This window comes from Chelonia mydas, chromosome 15 (assembly GCF_015237465.2).
Source record: "Chelonia mydas isolate rCheMyd1 chromosome 15, rCheMyd1.pri.v2, whole genome shotgun sequence".
NCBI classification, from domain to species: domain Eukaryota; kingdom Metazoa; phylum Chordata; order Testudines; family Cheloniidae; genus Chelonia; species Chelonia mydas.
In genome coordinates this window covers 19,669,892-19,685,989 of record NC_057856.1, presented here as the reverse complement: position 1 = coordinate 19,685,989, position 16,098 = coordinate 19,669,892, and the positions used below count along the sequence as shown (strand labels likewise).

The 16,098-nt window shown below is 42.2% G+C and overlaps 1 protein-coding gene across 19 annotated transcripts in view; it reads left to right on the top strand.

Annotated features, from left to right (window-relative positions):
• Window positions 1–15,431, top strand: part of EP400 (E1A binding protein p400) — a 64,670-nt gene extending 49,239 nt beyond the window's left edge. For 14 of the 19 annotated variants that reach the window (XM_043529779.1, XM_043529785.1, XM_043529778.1 and 11 more), the window contains 10 exons: window positions 568–759; window positions 2,954–2,999; window positions 3,113–3,222; window positions 4,388–4,592; window positions 6,068–6,231; window positions 6,650–6,856; window positions 7,198–7,393; window positions 9,296–9,570; window positions 10,763–10,840; window positions 12,953–15,431. In XM_043529779.1, the coding sequence (XP_043385714.1) occupies window positions 568–759; window positions 2,954–2,999; window positions 3,113–3,222; window positions 4,388–4,592; window positions 6,068–6,231; window positions 6,650–6,856; window positions 7,198–7,393; window positions 9,296–9,570; window positions 10,763–10,840; window positions 12,953–13,225 (1,746 nt within the window). In that variant the 3' untranslated portion in view covers window positions 13,226–15,431. The remainder of the gene's footprint in view (window positions 1–567; window positions 760–2,953; window positions 3,000–3,112; window positions 3,223–4,387; window positions 4,593–6,067; window positions 6,232–6,649; window positions 6,857–7,197; window positions 7,394–9,295; window positions 9,571–10,762; window positions 10,841–12,952) is intronic. The other 5 variants (XM_043529784.1, XM_037878868.2, XM_043529781.1 and 2 more) reach the window with 3 other exon arrangements.
• The last annotated feature ends 667 nt before the right edge of the window (window positions 15,432–16,098 follow it).

Genomic DNA, 16,098 nt, shown 5'->3' with positions numbered 1-16,098 from the left:
TTGTAATTTGTGGGCATTAAACCCGTATTACTTCCTTTTACTTTTGAGCTCAGTCTTTTCCTGTTCGATATCCTACTGCAGCAGTAGCCTACTAATTTCTGTCTTCTAAATAATAACAAAATAAAATTGCTCTAGAAAATGAATTATGGGAGTGTGACATGAGCTGACTTCTAAGGGAAGGTGGCCACGATAGTGGCCTGCACATGCAGTGTTCCAGTCTTCTCTTTAGTTGAGTTTGAACATCAAATTCCTGAAACAGGAAGTTTCCTATTGGCCTGTCTTAATGTAATAGTATTCACAAGCACCTAGGACTCTCTTTTCTTGAGACACTCTCAAAAAGCAACCTACTTCCTCATTTTATTGTTGTTCATTCTGTAGCCCCCATTCATATTTTATCCAGTAAGAGCTGCCCTGCTTCATCAGCTAATGTAAGGGCATGCTATATAGAGCATACCTGGAGATCGGTTACTAAGCATGTTGGTGGCTAACTCCTGACTGAGTATGGAAGGTTTGTTTTATGTGCTGTTTTGAAGAATTTACTAAACGTATTTCTTTTACGTTTCCCAGGCTTTGGCTGAACAGCAGAGGGCACAGCAGCAGACAGGCCCACAGCCTCCGCAGCAACAGCAAGCTGGCCAGCAGCAAACTCAGCAATCAGCTGTACAGCAAGCACAAGCTCAGACTCAAGCCCAGGTAGTTCAGCAGCCACAGGCCGTGGTACAGACTGCAGTAACTACTGTGGCCAACACGGCAGTATTGGTAAGAGAGGGAAGGCTCGCCGCTTCTGAAGCAGCGACTTCAGTTCTTGTGTGTGCACCATCTATGCATATGTTCTTCGTACTGAAAGTGAGAATTCTGACTTGATACAGAGCAGGTTAAGTCACAGTACCCTATTCATTTCCTGGATAGGTTGCATATCTTGGTTTTCATCCACTCACTTATTAGGATTCCTTGGAGAATTCATGCTAGAACTGAGATAGTAGGCTGTGGTAGTCTCTGATGTGAAACTGCCATCAACAAGGACATCAGCCAGTACAACTACCCCTTTGTCTGATAAACCTGAGCAGATACGGGCATGGTACATGAAAAAAATTCATCCAGGTAATTTGGGGAGCACAACTTCTCTGTAGTGTGTTTTTTTTTTTTTTTTAAATCCCTCTACCTGTGGAGATGTTTTATCTGGAGGAATATGGCACAGTGCAGTTCGAGAGATGCATTTTCTTTGTGGAACTCTTGTTCCTTTGCTCAGACAGTAATGTGAAACTTCTTAGAATGACTTGGGGTCTTTCTCCTCAAGATCACCAGTTCAAGTGTCAGAGTCCCTGAAGAATCACATGATGAAATGCCAGGCTTTCTGGTGCTGCCTCTTTCTTCAGCCCATCTGTCTGCTGGGTCAAAAGGAAGATGAGAGAAGAAACTCATTTATGACAGTTATAACCGACTGTATGGGACAAGTCTTCGTTACAGACCAGTTGATACATGTTAACCGAAAGAGACTGTAGGCCAGATTCGTTCCCGTTGATGTAAGAAGTTGTAAGACACCAAGGAGTAATTTTGCGAAGAGATTCTGTTAAGCAGCTCAAAACCGAAAGGTTGTGTGAAACAACATACGCTCTGGGGTGGGAGGTAGCGGCTGGGGAGGGGAGAGAAGAACTGTTATAGCACACCATGACCCTGATCCTACAGTTGGATCCACGAATACAGGCCCATGATATGCCTCCTTAGCTTCAGCGGGGCTCTGAACAAGCGCTAGAGCCTGTGCCTGTGGAACTGATAATAGGAGTCGGACTGATGTTTCGAAGGCTACAGATCTTGTATGTTATGGTTTAAGCTCCAGAACTGACCTGCGGCTGGCAGGGGTTCACCCTGCAGTGTCTCAGCCGTCGTGAGCAGTCTCTGCCCTCCCCCCCCAGTCGCTGTCATAGCTGCGGCAACTACGGGCGTGGGGATTGCTGCAGCACCCTCAGGTTTTATGCGGGGCTCTGTCCCATGCCTCCACTTTTGGCCCTGTGCACGGCCGCTGGCCCTGTGCCTGAGGGTCCCAGCCGCTGGCGCTGCCTCCAGCTGTGGCTCCAGCCTCAGCCCTCTTACCCCTGTCCGGGTCTTCCCCCCCGCCCGCCTCCCCGGGAGACACGACCGTGCTCCCAGCCCCAGGTCAGGGGGTGTGTGTGTGTGGTGGGGGGGGGGTGGACAGGTATAAGGGCACCCCCACTATTAAAAATGTTCCAGTGCCACTGGTTGCTTGTGGCAGCAGCAGAGGGATCCCGGAGCTGCTCAGCAGCCGTGGGTGGGGGTCCCCCCACAGCTCCCAGCTGCTGCCGCCGGCAGCAGAGGGACCTTGGAGTTGCTCAGCAGGTGGTGGGGGCCCCCACACACAGTTCCCAGCCGGAAGCGGCAGAGGGACCTTGGAGCTGCTCAGCAGCCCGGGGCAGGGCCCCCTCCCACAGTTCCCCAGCCTCCGCCGCTGGCAGGGCCCCGCCTCCCCCCACAGCTCCCTTGCAGCTCCCAGCCACTGCCAGGACCCTCCTCCTTCCCCATTTTGTCAGGGATATTTTTAGTAAAAGTCAGGGACAGGTCACAGCTTCCGTGATTTTTTGTTTATTGCCCGTAACCTGTCCATGACTTTTACTAAAAATATCCATGACAAAATCATAGCCTTCGTTATAGTAAGTGCTGATTTAATTTCTTTAGAGAAGAATCAAAGTACCACAGCTCTGGGAGAGAGATGAATATATGCATATATAGCTGTACATGTGCTACATGGTGAACTGACACATAAGTATCTATGCACTTTTATTATAAGATCTTTTTTTTTTATATAAATTTTGGTAGTTATCTCATTCTCACAATAGGGCACCTATATTACGTTAAACAGAAAAGTAGTTTTAAAGACCTGCACTAAGTTGTTTTCCAATTTTTCTCTGAAACATTATTCAAATTGTCTTCTAAACAGGCTGGCACAATCAAAACAGCAGTCACTGGGACAAGTATACAGACTGGTAAGATGTTTTAGTGAAGCACGGGGGATGGGTGAAGAAATACAGAAATACTCCTTTTTCTTTTTTTTGTAGTAGCAGTAGTAGTCTCATGTTTTTCTTGGGTTTACTTTCAGCTACTGTGAGTGGGAATGTTATAGTGAATACAGTTGCTGGAGTCCCTGCTGCTACCTTTCAGCCTATTAATAAACGTCTGGCTTCACCAGTTATACCTGGGACACTGACAGTGAGTAAATTTCAGTAGTTGTACTGTAATTTAATTATTTTTACTTGCAGATTGTAGCAGCACAATAAATTTCTAGCATTTAATTTTTTGTTAGTTTTATGTATATAACTCTGCCCATAGCTAACTTCATTTAGTCTGGTATATTCTCACCAGTCTGTATATTGTCCAAAGAAGAGAGTGATGCAGCTAATGGAAATGTGTTGCATAACAAATACGGTTATAAATGAGACATGGGAAAAGACTTCTTAGATCATTCAGCCTTTACCACTGCCAGTCCATCTCGGATCAGTGATTCTTTTTTTGAAATACACACAAACAAATCAATGTTGATAAATGCAAAGTAATTGGAAAAGGTTCAGAAAAGGGCAACAAAAATGACTGGGGTATGGAACCGCTTCTGTATGAGGAGAGATTAATAAAACGGGGACTTTTCAGCTTGGAAAAGAGACGACTAAGGGGGGATATGATTGAGGTCTATAAAATCATGACTGGTAGGAAGTGTTATTTACTCCTCATAACACAAGAACTAGGGGTCACCAGATGAAATTAATAGGCAGCAGATTTAAAATAAACAAAAGGGAGTATTTCTTCACACAACGCATAGTCAACCTGTGGAACTCTTTACCAGAGGATGTTGTGAAGGCCAAAACTATGACAGGGTTCAAAAAAAGAACTAGATAAATTCATGGAGGATAAGTCCATCACTGGCTATTAGCCATGATGGGCAGGGATGTTGTCCCTAGCCTCTGTTTGCCAGAAGCTGGGAATGGGCAACCGGGAATGGATCACTTGGTGATTATCTGTTCTGTTCGTTCCCTCTGGGGCACCTGGCATTGGCCACTGTCAGAAGACAGGATATGGGGCAAGACGGACCTTTGGTCTAACCCAGTATGGCCGTTCCTATGTTCTTATAGACAAGACATCTAAAACTGATGAGTGCAAATGGGGAAAAATTCACACTTCAATAGTATAGTTAAGGGCTTTCAGGTCAGAATACTGAGAATGAGGTGACTGGCCATTTATTAGATAGACTGGAAAGGTATGTACATATTTGCCTTTATTTATGGCATTTGTATCTTAAAATATGTCCTTTGTTTCCAGAAGGTTCTATGGTTTTAAATGTAAGTTGAAGGTAGTGAAGAATAATGGTTTTTTTCTTCCTTAGACTTCAGGAGGTGGTACTTCTGCTCAGGTGGTACATACTCAGCAGCGAACAGCAGCAGCACCTGCTGCATCAACAGAATTGGTGACCATAGCATCTACCCAGGGTGTTCGAGCAGTGACATCCGTGACTGCGTCAGCCGTGGTAACTACCAACCTAACACCAGTACAGACCCAGGCGAGATCCTTAGTGACTCAGGTTACGCAAGGTAATAATTGTGTGGTGATTCTTTCCTAGTGTACTTTAAGTGCCTAAACTTCCTGTAACTTACTTGACCACCTCAGCCTCAGAATATTGGAGTCAGAATTTACCAGCAGTACAGTTGTTAAACACTGCTGAAAACTTTTAACCTGCTTATCCTTAGTGCCAGAAATCACGTTTTCCTCTATTAAGTTATACTAAGTGCAGAATAGAGAAAATATACTAATTGGTTCCTAGGCACTACCTTAATCAACATGCATAATAATTATATGCAAGTGCAGCAAATACAGCTTTATTGACTGCTCTTGACCATACCCCATTTTCAAGAAAGGAAAGTATTTATTTATTTGCTCTGTTTATCTAATCAAGAAAAACTATTTGCAGTCTGTGTTCATTTACTCTTAGTTTGAGCTAGGCTTTATTGTTTTATGCCACTTTTAATGAACAGCATAAGCTTACAAAGCAAAGACAATAGGGTCCTTTCTCTGTAGTTTTCAGTGTCAAATAAGGAGTTGAATGGAGGGAGAACATTTTATGTTGTGCATCACTGTGTGTGTGTGTGTGTACGTACACATGTATAAATTAATTTTTCGTTCACCCCAGAGTTTATAGTAAATAGTATTAAGCAGTATTGTGGCACAACATCGTCATAAGGATTCCACCTCTAGTTTATTCAGACGTTACATTAAGACAGAGTGAGGCTTGTTAGAGGAAGTATAGTGTAGCGATTAGAATAGGGGACTCACTCTAGGACTCTTGGGTTCTAGTCTGTTCTCTTATGTACTGTTCAGTTCTGTTCTGATCTCTTGTTTTGATCCACTCTGTACTTTGGTTTACACATCCATAAAACAAAGATACCTCACAGGAAGAGAAAGGGCTGTTGTGAGGCTTAAGTGAAGTTTGTGAAGCTTTTGAGATCTTAAAATGAAAGATGTTATGTGAAAAGTACTAGTGCAAAACTGCATGTGTTTTAACATATGTAAGTAGATGTTTGTTTTTCTGAATTAATCCAGGAGCCATATAACCCTAAACTGCTTAAGAGCATTTTAACATAATCTTTTGTCAGCAGGCGCTGGGGTTAGCTATTCACCTACCTGCTAATATGTGAGCTCGAGCAGCCAATGCTGTGCTGACATTAATGACTCAGACAGAAATCAAGTGGTGGTATAGAGCAATAAATTGGTGTGAAACGATGGATGTGAGTCTGAGTCTTCTTAATGGGTTTGTTTAGCAATAGAGTCACAGGGGTTAGTTATCCTTTTTGTTTTGCTAACAATGATCCTATTGCGTTCCTGCTTATATAGTACATTTGGGCCTCCCTACCCAGTCTATTTCCTTTCATCTAATCCTGAATCTCTCCTCAGAATTAGTGTCGCGAAAAAGGACAGGGTTAGCAATTGTACTAGAACTTTTTCAGTGAAGTTGATTAAATTAATCAAATGTTGGAACTTTCTCTTCAGAGCCTTTTTGCTTTATTTACAGCTGCGCCAACAGTTCAACTCTCTGGCAAAACAGTCATACCTGCTCAATTCCAGCTTCTCAGGCAGCAGCAGCAGCAGGCCGCTCAGGTGCAGGTTCCACAGATTCAGACCCAGGCACAAGCCCAGTCTCCAGCCCAAATAAAACCTGTAGGGAAGTTATCACAGGTGAGGGAAACATTCCGAAGATGTCATGAATGCTGTTCTTTCCTGTTTCTTTAAACACTTACCAGTGATGTCGTCTGCGGTGACCTGTGTTCTCATTCATACTAGACAGAAAACAGGAGTTCTCTCTTAAATTCACTGCCGGTGAGACTAAAATTTCATGGAAGCACAGGGCATGCTAAGTAGTTCAAGTTTGTTAAGTACTTCCATGAAGTAAAACAGTAAATAAGCACTAGGTATGTGCTCTCTGGAGAGCCACACTGTAAAGGAGCTACGTTCTTAGTTCCACTGCTCATTGATTAAAACTGGCAGGCGAACTCCCATAGCTTAAAGTTTCAAAGTCTGCTCCCACTGGAGGTATATCCGCCTTTCCTAAAATCAATAATGAAATTGAAAGCAATAAATGTGTTTCTACTTTCAGGAGCAGCTGCTCAAGTTGCAGAAACAGAAATTACAGCTTCCTCAGCAGCAAGCAACACAGCAGCAGACACAGCCAGGGGCCCAACAACAGACAACACAAGTACAAGTGCAACAGCAGCAGCAAACTCAACTTGCTGCTGTCGCAGCATCACGGCCTGGAGCAGTACTTACAGGCACTACTGTGACAAACCTGCAGGTTGCTCGTCTTGTAAGTTGCTATACACTTAGTTAAAAATGCACTTAAACAGCTAGTTCTACACTGGTTAAAATGAATGAGATGTTGTATCTGAATCTAGCACCTGATTCTCATGTACATTGAGGCCCCTTTACACTGCTCTGGTGGCGTAAAGGGGACGTAAAGTGAATGTAAATGTAGTTTAAGCCCACTTTAAGCTTGCTTTATGTTGTTAGAGCAGTGTAAAGGGGTCTTAGTGTAAATGAGAATCAGGTCCTTAGTTTCTGAACATACAGTTATCATCTTGCAATGACCTAGTTAAATACACCAGATATTCTTTTTCTGTATAATAATCCTGATTCCTTGCTGCTTAGACTCGTGTTCCTGCTTCCCAGCTTCAAGCACAAGGACAGATCCAGGCCCAGACACCTCAGGCAGCACAAGTTACTTTGGCAAAGCCTCCCGTGGTGTCTGTTCCAGCTGCTGTTGTGTCATCTGCAGGAGTTACAACTCTCCCTGTTACGGTTGCTGGGATTAGCGTTGCTATTGGGCAGCCACAGAAAGCAGCAGGTACTTCGTTATGCCTCTTGAAATACAATGTCATTTAAAGTTGTGCTTTAAAAAAATTCTGTGGCACCTCAAATAATGTCTAGTACAAGATGCTTTCTCCCTCTCATTTCAAGACTTAACAGGATACAGTTTGAAATTTAGTCTACTTTAAAAATGAGTTAAAACGTTTCAAGTACTAGATTTGCCTGGACAGTTTGTGCTTCTGCAGTCACATCTGGCTGTTTTTGAACTGTTTTCTCTCTTTCCTGCTACACTGTGGAAAAATAATACAAATCAGAAAAACTCATCTATGTGCAGAGGGCCTGATCTAAAACCCATTGAAGTTAATGTAAAGACTCCCCATAACTTCAGCTGGATTTTCTGTCAAGTGTACAAAATTAACCAGGAGGACAGAGAAAAGTAAATGTAACCTTTCAGTTATAGTAATCTTTGGTGTTACTTTTAACAATCGTAGGTAAGGAATTTTCAGACAGAAGTATGATTTCCTTTTTAAATGATAGAATATTAGAAATATGGGGCTGGAAGAGACTTAAAGAAGTCATCAAGTCCATTCCCCTGTACTGAGCCAGGATCAAGTAAATGCTAGACCATTCCTGACAGGTGTTTGTCCAATCTGTTCTTAAAAACCTCCAGTGATCGGGATTCCACAGCCTCCCCTGGAAGCCTATTCTAGAGCTTAACCACCCTTCTAGTTAGAAAGTTTTTCCTAAATCTCCCTTGCTGCAGATTAAGCTATTGCTTCTTGTCCTACCTTCAGTGGACATGGAGAACAATTGAACTCAGTCCTCTCTGTAGCAGCCCTTAACATATATTTGAAGACTGTTATCAGGTCTTCTTGTTCAAGACTAAGCATGCCCAGGTTTTTTAACCTTTCCTCATAGGCCAGGTTTTGTAGTCCGTTTATCATTTTTGCTGCTCTCCTCTGGACACTCCAATTTGTCCACTTATTTTCCTAAAGGGTGGGGCCCAGAATTGGACACAGTATTCCAGCTGAGGTCTCACCAGTGCCAGTAGAGCAGGGCCCAATTGCCTTTTGCATCTTGCATATGACAGTCGTATTAATACACCCCAGAATGATATTTGCCTTGCGAAACTGCATCACATGTTGACTCAGTCAGTTTGGAATCTGCTATACACGCAGATGCTTTTCAACAGTTCTACCACCTGACCAGTTATTTCCCATTTTGTAGTTGTGCATTTGATTTTTGCTTCCTAAGTGAAGTACTTTGCACTTATATTTACTGAAGTTGATAGTATCCCTTTAAGAATAGGTGGTGAACAGGTTTTCTGTATAAAACCATAGTAATCACACAATCTCTGAGAAGAATAGTCTTTAATTAAGAATAGAGTTACAAGCCATTTGAGTAGCAAGCTGAGATTCAGTTTAACTGATATTTCTGTACCAGATACTCATTTCAGATCAGTGTCTAGTATGATATGTAAAAAATTCTTCTAGCAGGGTATTATAATACTAATGCAGTGAAATTTTGCTTAATCCCGCCTTTAGATACAGTGGCATATACTACCACATCTCTTTTAAAATCAGTGATGGTGATGGCATACACATGCTTCGTAGCTAATTTCACAGAATATGCTTATAATGTTCACTTTTGTTTGAAGGGCAAGATAGATTCTGTTGCTTAAAAGGCTGCTGCATGTTTACTGTCTCTTACCGCACTCCCAGCTGGAGAGAAAGGCACTGTTAGGGCTCGATCCTGCAAGGACTTTTCCTTAATTTTAAATATGTGAGAAGTCCTGTTGAATTCAATGGGATAACTTATGTGCTTAAAGTTTAGCATAAATCTCTGTACACTATGATCAGTGGGATTTAAGCACTCCTTAAACACACTTAGCAGAAGTGCTAAGATGAAGACTCCTCTTTTTTCTTTTTTTAATTTGCAGGAGGACAGACAGTGGTGGCACAGCCAGTGCATGTCCAACAGCTGCTAAAACTCAAGCATCATCCAACAGCACAGCAACAGAAAGCCATCCAGCCCCAGGTTGCACAAGGTCAAGCTACTGTACAGCAAAAGGTTACTGTCCAAACCCAGCATCAGACTTCACAGCAACCGAAAGTTGCCTATAGTGCACAGCCAATTAAAACCCAATTCCTGACAACTCCAATTTCCCAGGCCCAAAAACCCGGTGGAACCCAGCAAGCGCCACCACAGATACAGGTACAGGGACACAATTTCTCCCCTTGAAGTTAATACTGTGTGACTAGAAAGTAGCAAAGACCACAGTCTTACTGCAGTAGAGTCAGGTTAGAGTTTTATTTGCTGCTGGCTTCAATACTAGTTACATGTTCTTAAAGATTGGCTGTAGCTGTAAAACTCACTGGGTGGGATTGCAGCCTTGTAGTCTGCCGCAGGTTCTGTCTTGTACCCGGGAGCAGATCAGAGAATGAGTTGTGACTTGGAGAGTCATGATTCCTCCCCCACACCTTCCTTGCTTTTGTGGAGAAGTAAGTTACGTCACCCTTTTCGTCAAGCAGTTTACTCCCCACTGCTCACCCACCAAGATGTTCTCACCAGTGATAGGAAGAGGTGGAGTAGAGCCCTGGCTCTGCTCCCATTTGCCATCACCTTCCTGCCAATCTGTTTGCAAAGGGGAGACAAGGTGGGTGAGGTGATCTTTTATTGGACCAACTTGTGTTGGTGAGAGAGACAACCTTTCAAGCTCTTCTAAGAAGTTGGTCCAGTGAAAGATATTACCTCCCCTGCCTTGTCTCTCTAATATTCTGGGACCGACATGGCTACATCAACACTGCATACAGTGGGGAGTAGCGGGCAGGTGGCTCCTGCTCTCCTCTGCACAGCTAGCTCACTATCTAACCGGGGCAAGCAAGGAGATTAAAGAGGGGAAGAAGTTTTATTCCCCTGCACAATCAAGTAAGGGCTGTGACAGTCCAACCCTTTGGAATTACTAACCTTGCTGTAAAAGAAAAGGAGTACTTGTGGCACCTTAGAGACTAACAAATTTACTTGAGCATAAGCTTTCGTGAGCTACAGCTCACTTCATTGGATGCTAACCTTGTTGTAGTTTTTCAATGGCTTAGCAACAGTGTCTCACATATACAAGGTGTGGTTGAAAATTTGGCCCCAAAAGATTTCTTCAGTGCAATAGTCCTAAAGCTTTTGATGAAAAAAGAACACCACCCAAGTGCAGAATTCCACACTACCCAGTCCAATGGCACTGGGATGGGCATTCCAAAGGACAGTTAGTTAATAGCATATTTCAAATAATGCTGTGGCTTGATAATAGACAGACCCATCATAAGCTATTTTACCACATGTATAGAGAAAATAAATATCTCCAAGATATTCATCATTTTTCTCTAATCCCCTTTTCTATTTCATGCTGCTAAAGGTTTCAAAGCTTTCACAGGTGGTCCAGCAACAGGCAACTGTTGCCAATATTCAGCAGATGGTTTCAGTTTCCCAACAGGTAAGGGGCACTCAGGCTGAACGCAGGAAAACAATCTCTTGCAGGTTTTCTTATTTGGAGAAATGTATTTTTCTTTCCCCTGTACAGTATGTAAAATTTGTAAAATACCTAGTATTTTCGTTGCCTTTCCTAACAATTAAAATGGTGTCCCTAGCCTCCATGGTTTGCCAGAAGCTGGGAATGGGTGACAGGGAATGGATCACTTGATGATTACCTGTTCTGTTCATTCCCTCTGGGGCACCTGGCATTGGCCACTGTCAGAAGATAGGATACTGAGCTAGATGGACCTTTGGTCTGACCCAGTATGGCCGTTGTTATGTAAAACTGCAGTCACTGGGCATGTGATCAACTGCTATATATTTCTTTTTCTTATTACTCTTGATGAGCCTAAATCAGCTTCTCTTATGTCCTCTGCAGCTAAAGAGAGCTTCTAAAAGTTGTGGCTGTTCATCACGATGTGTAATCGAAGATAATGATGGATAGGAAGAGAATTGAGCTAATGGCAGCCAACTCAGTGATTGTTCTATTTAAAGCACAGGAGAAAATAATAGAATTACAAGCTTGTTTGTTACTTTGTAGTGGCCAAAGTTGTGCCAGGTGCTTCACAGAAAACAAAGAAATATTCAGTGCAACACAAAATGGAATGGGGCAAGCAAGGATGAGGCAGATGAAGAGGAAACTAAAAACTAAGGCCTTGTCTACACTACAGGGGGAGATCGATCTAAGTTATACAACTTCAGCTATGTGAATAACGTAGCTGAAGTTAACGTACTTAGATCTACTTACCACAGGGTCTACACTATGCTATGTCGACAGGAGACGCTCTCCCGTCGACTCCCCTTGTGCTTCTCATTCAGGTGGAGTACAGGAGTCCACGGGAGAGCGATCTGCGATCATTTTAGTGGGTCTTCACTAGACCTGCTAAATCGACTGCTGATGTATCGATTGCCGTGCATTGATTCCCCCGGTAAGTGTAGACAAGCCCTATGTAGCTGATAGCTGACTTTAAACTGTTTGGAATAAAGGCTTTCAGAACATTAGCAATAAACATGTCTTACTCTTTTTCAATAGACCTAACCATTAAGGGTAGGAGTTTCAGGTGATCAGTGCTGACCTAAGTCTGCTCCCAATCAATAAAACATAGCTCTTATAAAGCACTTTCCATCAGTAGATCTCAAAGCCCTTTACAAAGGAAGTATGCATCCTTCTCCCCATTTTACAGCTGTGGGAGTTTTACCATTGACTTCAGTGGGAGCACAGTTAGGCCAGTGCTAAACACTTCTGAAAATACTACCTTGAATGTTTACAATTTATCTGCACCCTTAACGCAACACTTCACAATGGATGGGTTTCCTCTTTGACTGACCGGGCGCTTGCTGAACCTCTCACGGTGAGACTTGGGCACTCTGCTTAAGCTTCACTTCTCCCCTCCTCATTCTGCCTCTGATGAAGGCAGTGACAGTTGATGTTGCTCCTCCATTTTCATTCCTGTGATCTCAAAATGGATAGACAAGCTGGAGAACATTGAAAACCCCCCTGCAGTGGCCACAGCTGTGCAAATTAGGCGCTAGGACCAGGCTCCCTCACTCAAGTGGGGATAGAGACTGCCTGCTGTAGCCCCCCTGTCCCCACTGCCTTCTTTAAAGATGGGCAAGGGACCTCCAGTGGCTTTACCCACAATGGCTGATGCTTTTCCCTTGATCTCTTCCAACCCCTCTCCTCTCCTCCCTTCTTTCCTTCACCTGAAGGAAACAACAGTACTGGAATGTTTGACTATCCAATGACCATACCCTCCCCACCTCTCTTGTGGGGGGTGAAGGGAGAATGCTCTCTGACCCACTGCAAGAAGGCTGGATGATAATTATCTTGGCTCTTAGCTGGGATGCACAGGGCTACAGGTACCCTGTCTCCTTTCCTTACTGCAAATGGAAGAGCTAGTGCGGTGTGTGTGCCCAAAAACTGTCTACTGTGATTGGTTCACCTGCCTGTCAGTCAGAAGTAAGAACATCCAACCAAGTAAACTGCTGTACTGTGGTGCAGAATACTAATGAAGAACTCTATATATTTAATGCTGAACCACGTTTTCATCTCCTGTCACCTGCATATTTTTAGGTTCAGGCTCAGCCCCAAACTGTGACACTGTCTCAGACGACTGCAGGTCAACAACAGGTCCAAGTGATTCCAGCAACAACTGCTACAGCTCAAGTGGTCCAGCAGAAACTGATACAGCAGCAAGTTGTGACAACAGCATCTCCCCAAATTCAGGCCCCAGGTGTACAGAACCCAGCCCAGGCACCAGCAACGTCCGAAGCCCAAAACCAGCAAGCAAAAGTGCAAATGAGGACGCCTACTGTCAGATTGAAGGCACCCACCAAACCTAGTTGAACTAATGATTAAATTGAAATAAGCATGGATATACCACGTTTTGTGTTTGCTAAGCCATGGCAACGTGGGCAGGTTCTCTGCAGATCCCCATCCAAATGAAGATAAATCCCTTTCATTTTTTAACAGAAGGATTTTGGCGGTGGACATTTGACATGGAAACTTTCAAAACAAAACAAACAAAAAAAACTTCAGAAAATGCTCATAAAGTTTATACGAGGCGCATTCTGCCCCAGCAGAAAGGTCTTATTTTCTGTGCTTGTTCAAACCATACGATGCAAATGTTATTTACATTTAATTTCTGCCTAGCTTCACAAAAAATGGTGATATCCGTTAAATGTTGGTAAAGTTCATCCATGTAATATATTGTATAACTGCCAATAAGAATATGCAGTCCTCTGCTGTAATGTGTATGAGCGTTTAATATCCATTGCAAAGCCATACCAAGAACTAAGTGTGACTTGTGTAGCAGAGTGCTTTCCACCTGGCTGTGAAAGCTATTCATGTGGTTCTCACCTGAGGTGATCATCCCTCAGAAGAACCAATTATATTTGACGTTCTCCCTGCAGAGTTTAGCCAATAAATGTGAAAATTTGTAAGTATCTGTAATTAAAAAGAAAAGAACCATGTTTCATCCTCCATTTTTGTAAGTCTTTTAAAATGTTTGTTAGTAGTTCTGTGTACAGTTTATTGAAGCACCCAACCTGTGCGCTCACTCTCATACTTCACTTTAAAATAATGGATATTCTAGGCATGTGCTGAATACTGTATTGATAGTAGATGTGTATTAAAGTGTACCCCTTTTTTTTGTAAAAGAATTGTTTAATTGGTATCTCTAAACAAATGGCCCTTAGTTGTTTCTTATGGGACTTCCAAATCGGAAAATCGTGAACAGATGGAGTTTAATACATCAGTTTAATTCTGCTTTTGCAACATGTTTAAATGTTCAGTACTTTCTACTCATCTTTCAGCTTGGGGGAGTGGGGAATAGAAAATGTAAATCTAAGACTAATTCTTCAATTGTGTAAAGAATAAGATCTAACTTTTGTACTATTTTACTAAAGCTAATGATGAATGTATCTTCAGGTGGGTATTTTGGATGCCTCTTCCTCCACATCAGTTTGCCTTATTGTTATCAAACAAACAAGGAAAAAGCTTCATAGAACTGGGCGGGGGGAAATGCTGCAAAAGCCTGTTTGACAGCACTAAGAGAGGATTCAAAAAGCTGTTGGATGAATAGATTTGTTTTACTTTGGCCACAAAACTGCAGGACACAGACATGAAATTCAATGAAAATGGTAATATTCCATTTCTGAAAATTGATTTTTTTAAAAAAAGATTCCCCCCCTCCCCATTCTGTAATCTTTTCAATATTTTAGGAGGGGAGTCTAATTAAAAAAGAAAAAGCATATGTATATCTTTTGTTCTGATTTCTATAGATATACAGTTATTCGTATCAAACAGTAGCACAAATGGCTTAAATAAGAGAATTCACAAGCAGCTCCTCTGTTTTAAGTAGGAAATATGTCATCAGTTAAGATCCAGAATATAAACACTGGGGTCAGGCAGCGTTCCTGATTTTTTATTTTTTTTTAATCTCATCACTTCTTTTCTCCTGCATCTTACTATTTTCCTGGACTCTCAAGTTGTAGAATTTTTTTTACTAAGTTCGTACATGAGCAAACTAGCGAACAATTTTTTAGATTCCCCTGATTGCACCTGAGCCAGGGCCATTAGCTAATCTTTATTAGCAGCTCTGCAACACAAACTAATAAAGCTGGCAGTGGAATAGTTAAAATGCAATGACAACAGGATAACGGACAGCATGTACAGTATATTGTTTCTCATCCAAAAGTATTGGCTAGAAGTAGTATGCCCCATTTTACTTTCAAGTGTTCAGCTCTTATGTACTTGAAAGGGGGAACACTTCCAACAGTTGGGAAAAAACTGCTGACTACATCAATGTGCTGGTCTAAAGGGTCTAAGAGGCAGTGTCTAAAGAGGCAATTTTGTTTTTATTGTTAAGGTCAGTTAATGAAGATGAAAATCAGATTTTTTTTTTCTTTGTCACTCTCCCAAGAAGGTGTTAGAAAGTCAATCTACCTGTAAATACTTTATGAACATAAATATTTGTACTTGATCAGTAGGATTGTAAGGAATAGTGATGTATCCTACCTGAAGGTGTAATAAAGTGTACATTTTTATAACACATCTGTCATTTCAGTACTTTGTAGGGTAAATAATGTTCAATACACTTTCACTGTTTTTTTTTTGTTAAAATGCGTAGGGCATTGGCTTTTAAAAGTAACTAACTGACTGCTATCAGAATACAGCCGTGTTAGTCTGTATCCGCAAAAAGAACAGGAGTACTTGTGGCATCTTAGAGACTAACAAATTTAGTCTAGCATAAGCTTTTGTGGGCTACAACCCACTCCATCGGATGCCTAGAATGGAACATATAGTACAGGGCATTGCTGGCACATGGTGGCATATATCACATTGGTAGATGTGCACATGATATATGCCCTTCTGCCATGTACATTGGCCAAAGGGGACAGTCTCTATGCAAAAGAATAAATGGACACAAATCTGACACCAGGAATCATAACATTCAAAAACCGGTAGGAGAACACTTCAACCTCTCTGGCCACTTGGTAAAAGATTTAAGGGTGGCAATTTTGCAACAGAAAAGCTTCAAAAACAAACTCCAGCGAGAAACTGCTGAGCTTGAATTAATATGCAAACTAGATACCATTAACTTGGGTTTGAATAGCGACTGGGAGTGGCTGCGTCATTACACATATTGAATCTATTTCCCTAAATTAAGTATCCTCACACCTTCTTCTCAACTGTCTAAATGGGCCATCTTGACTATC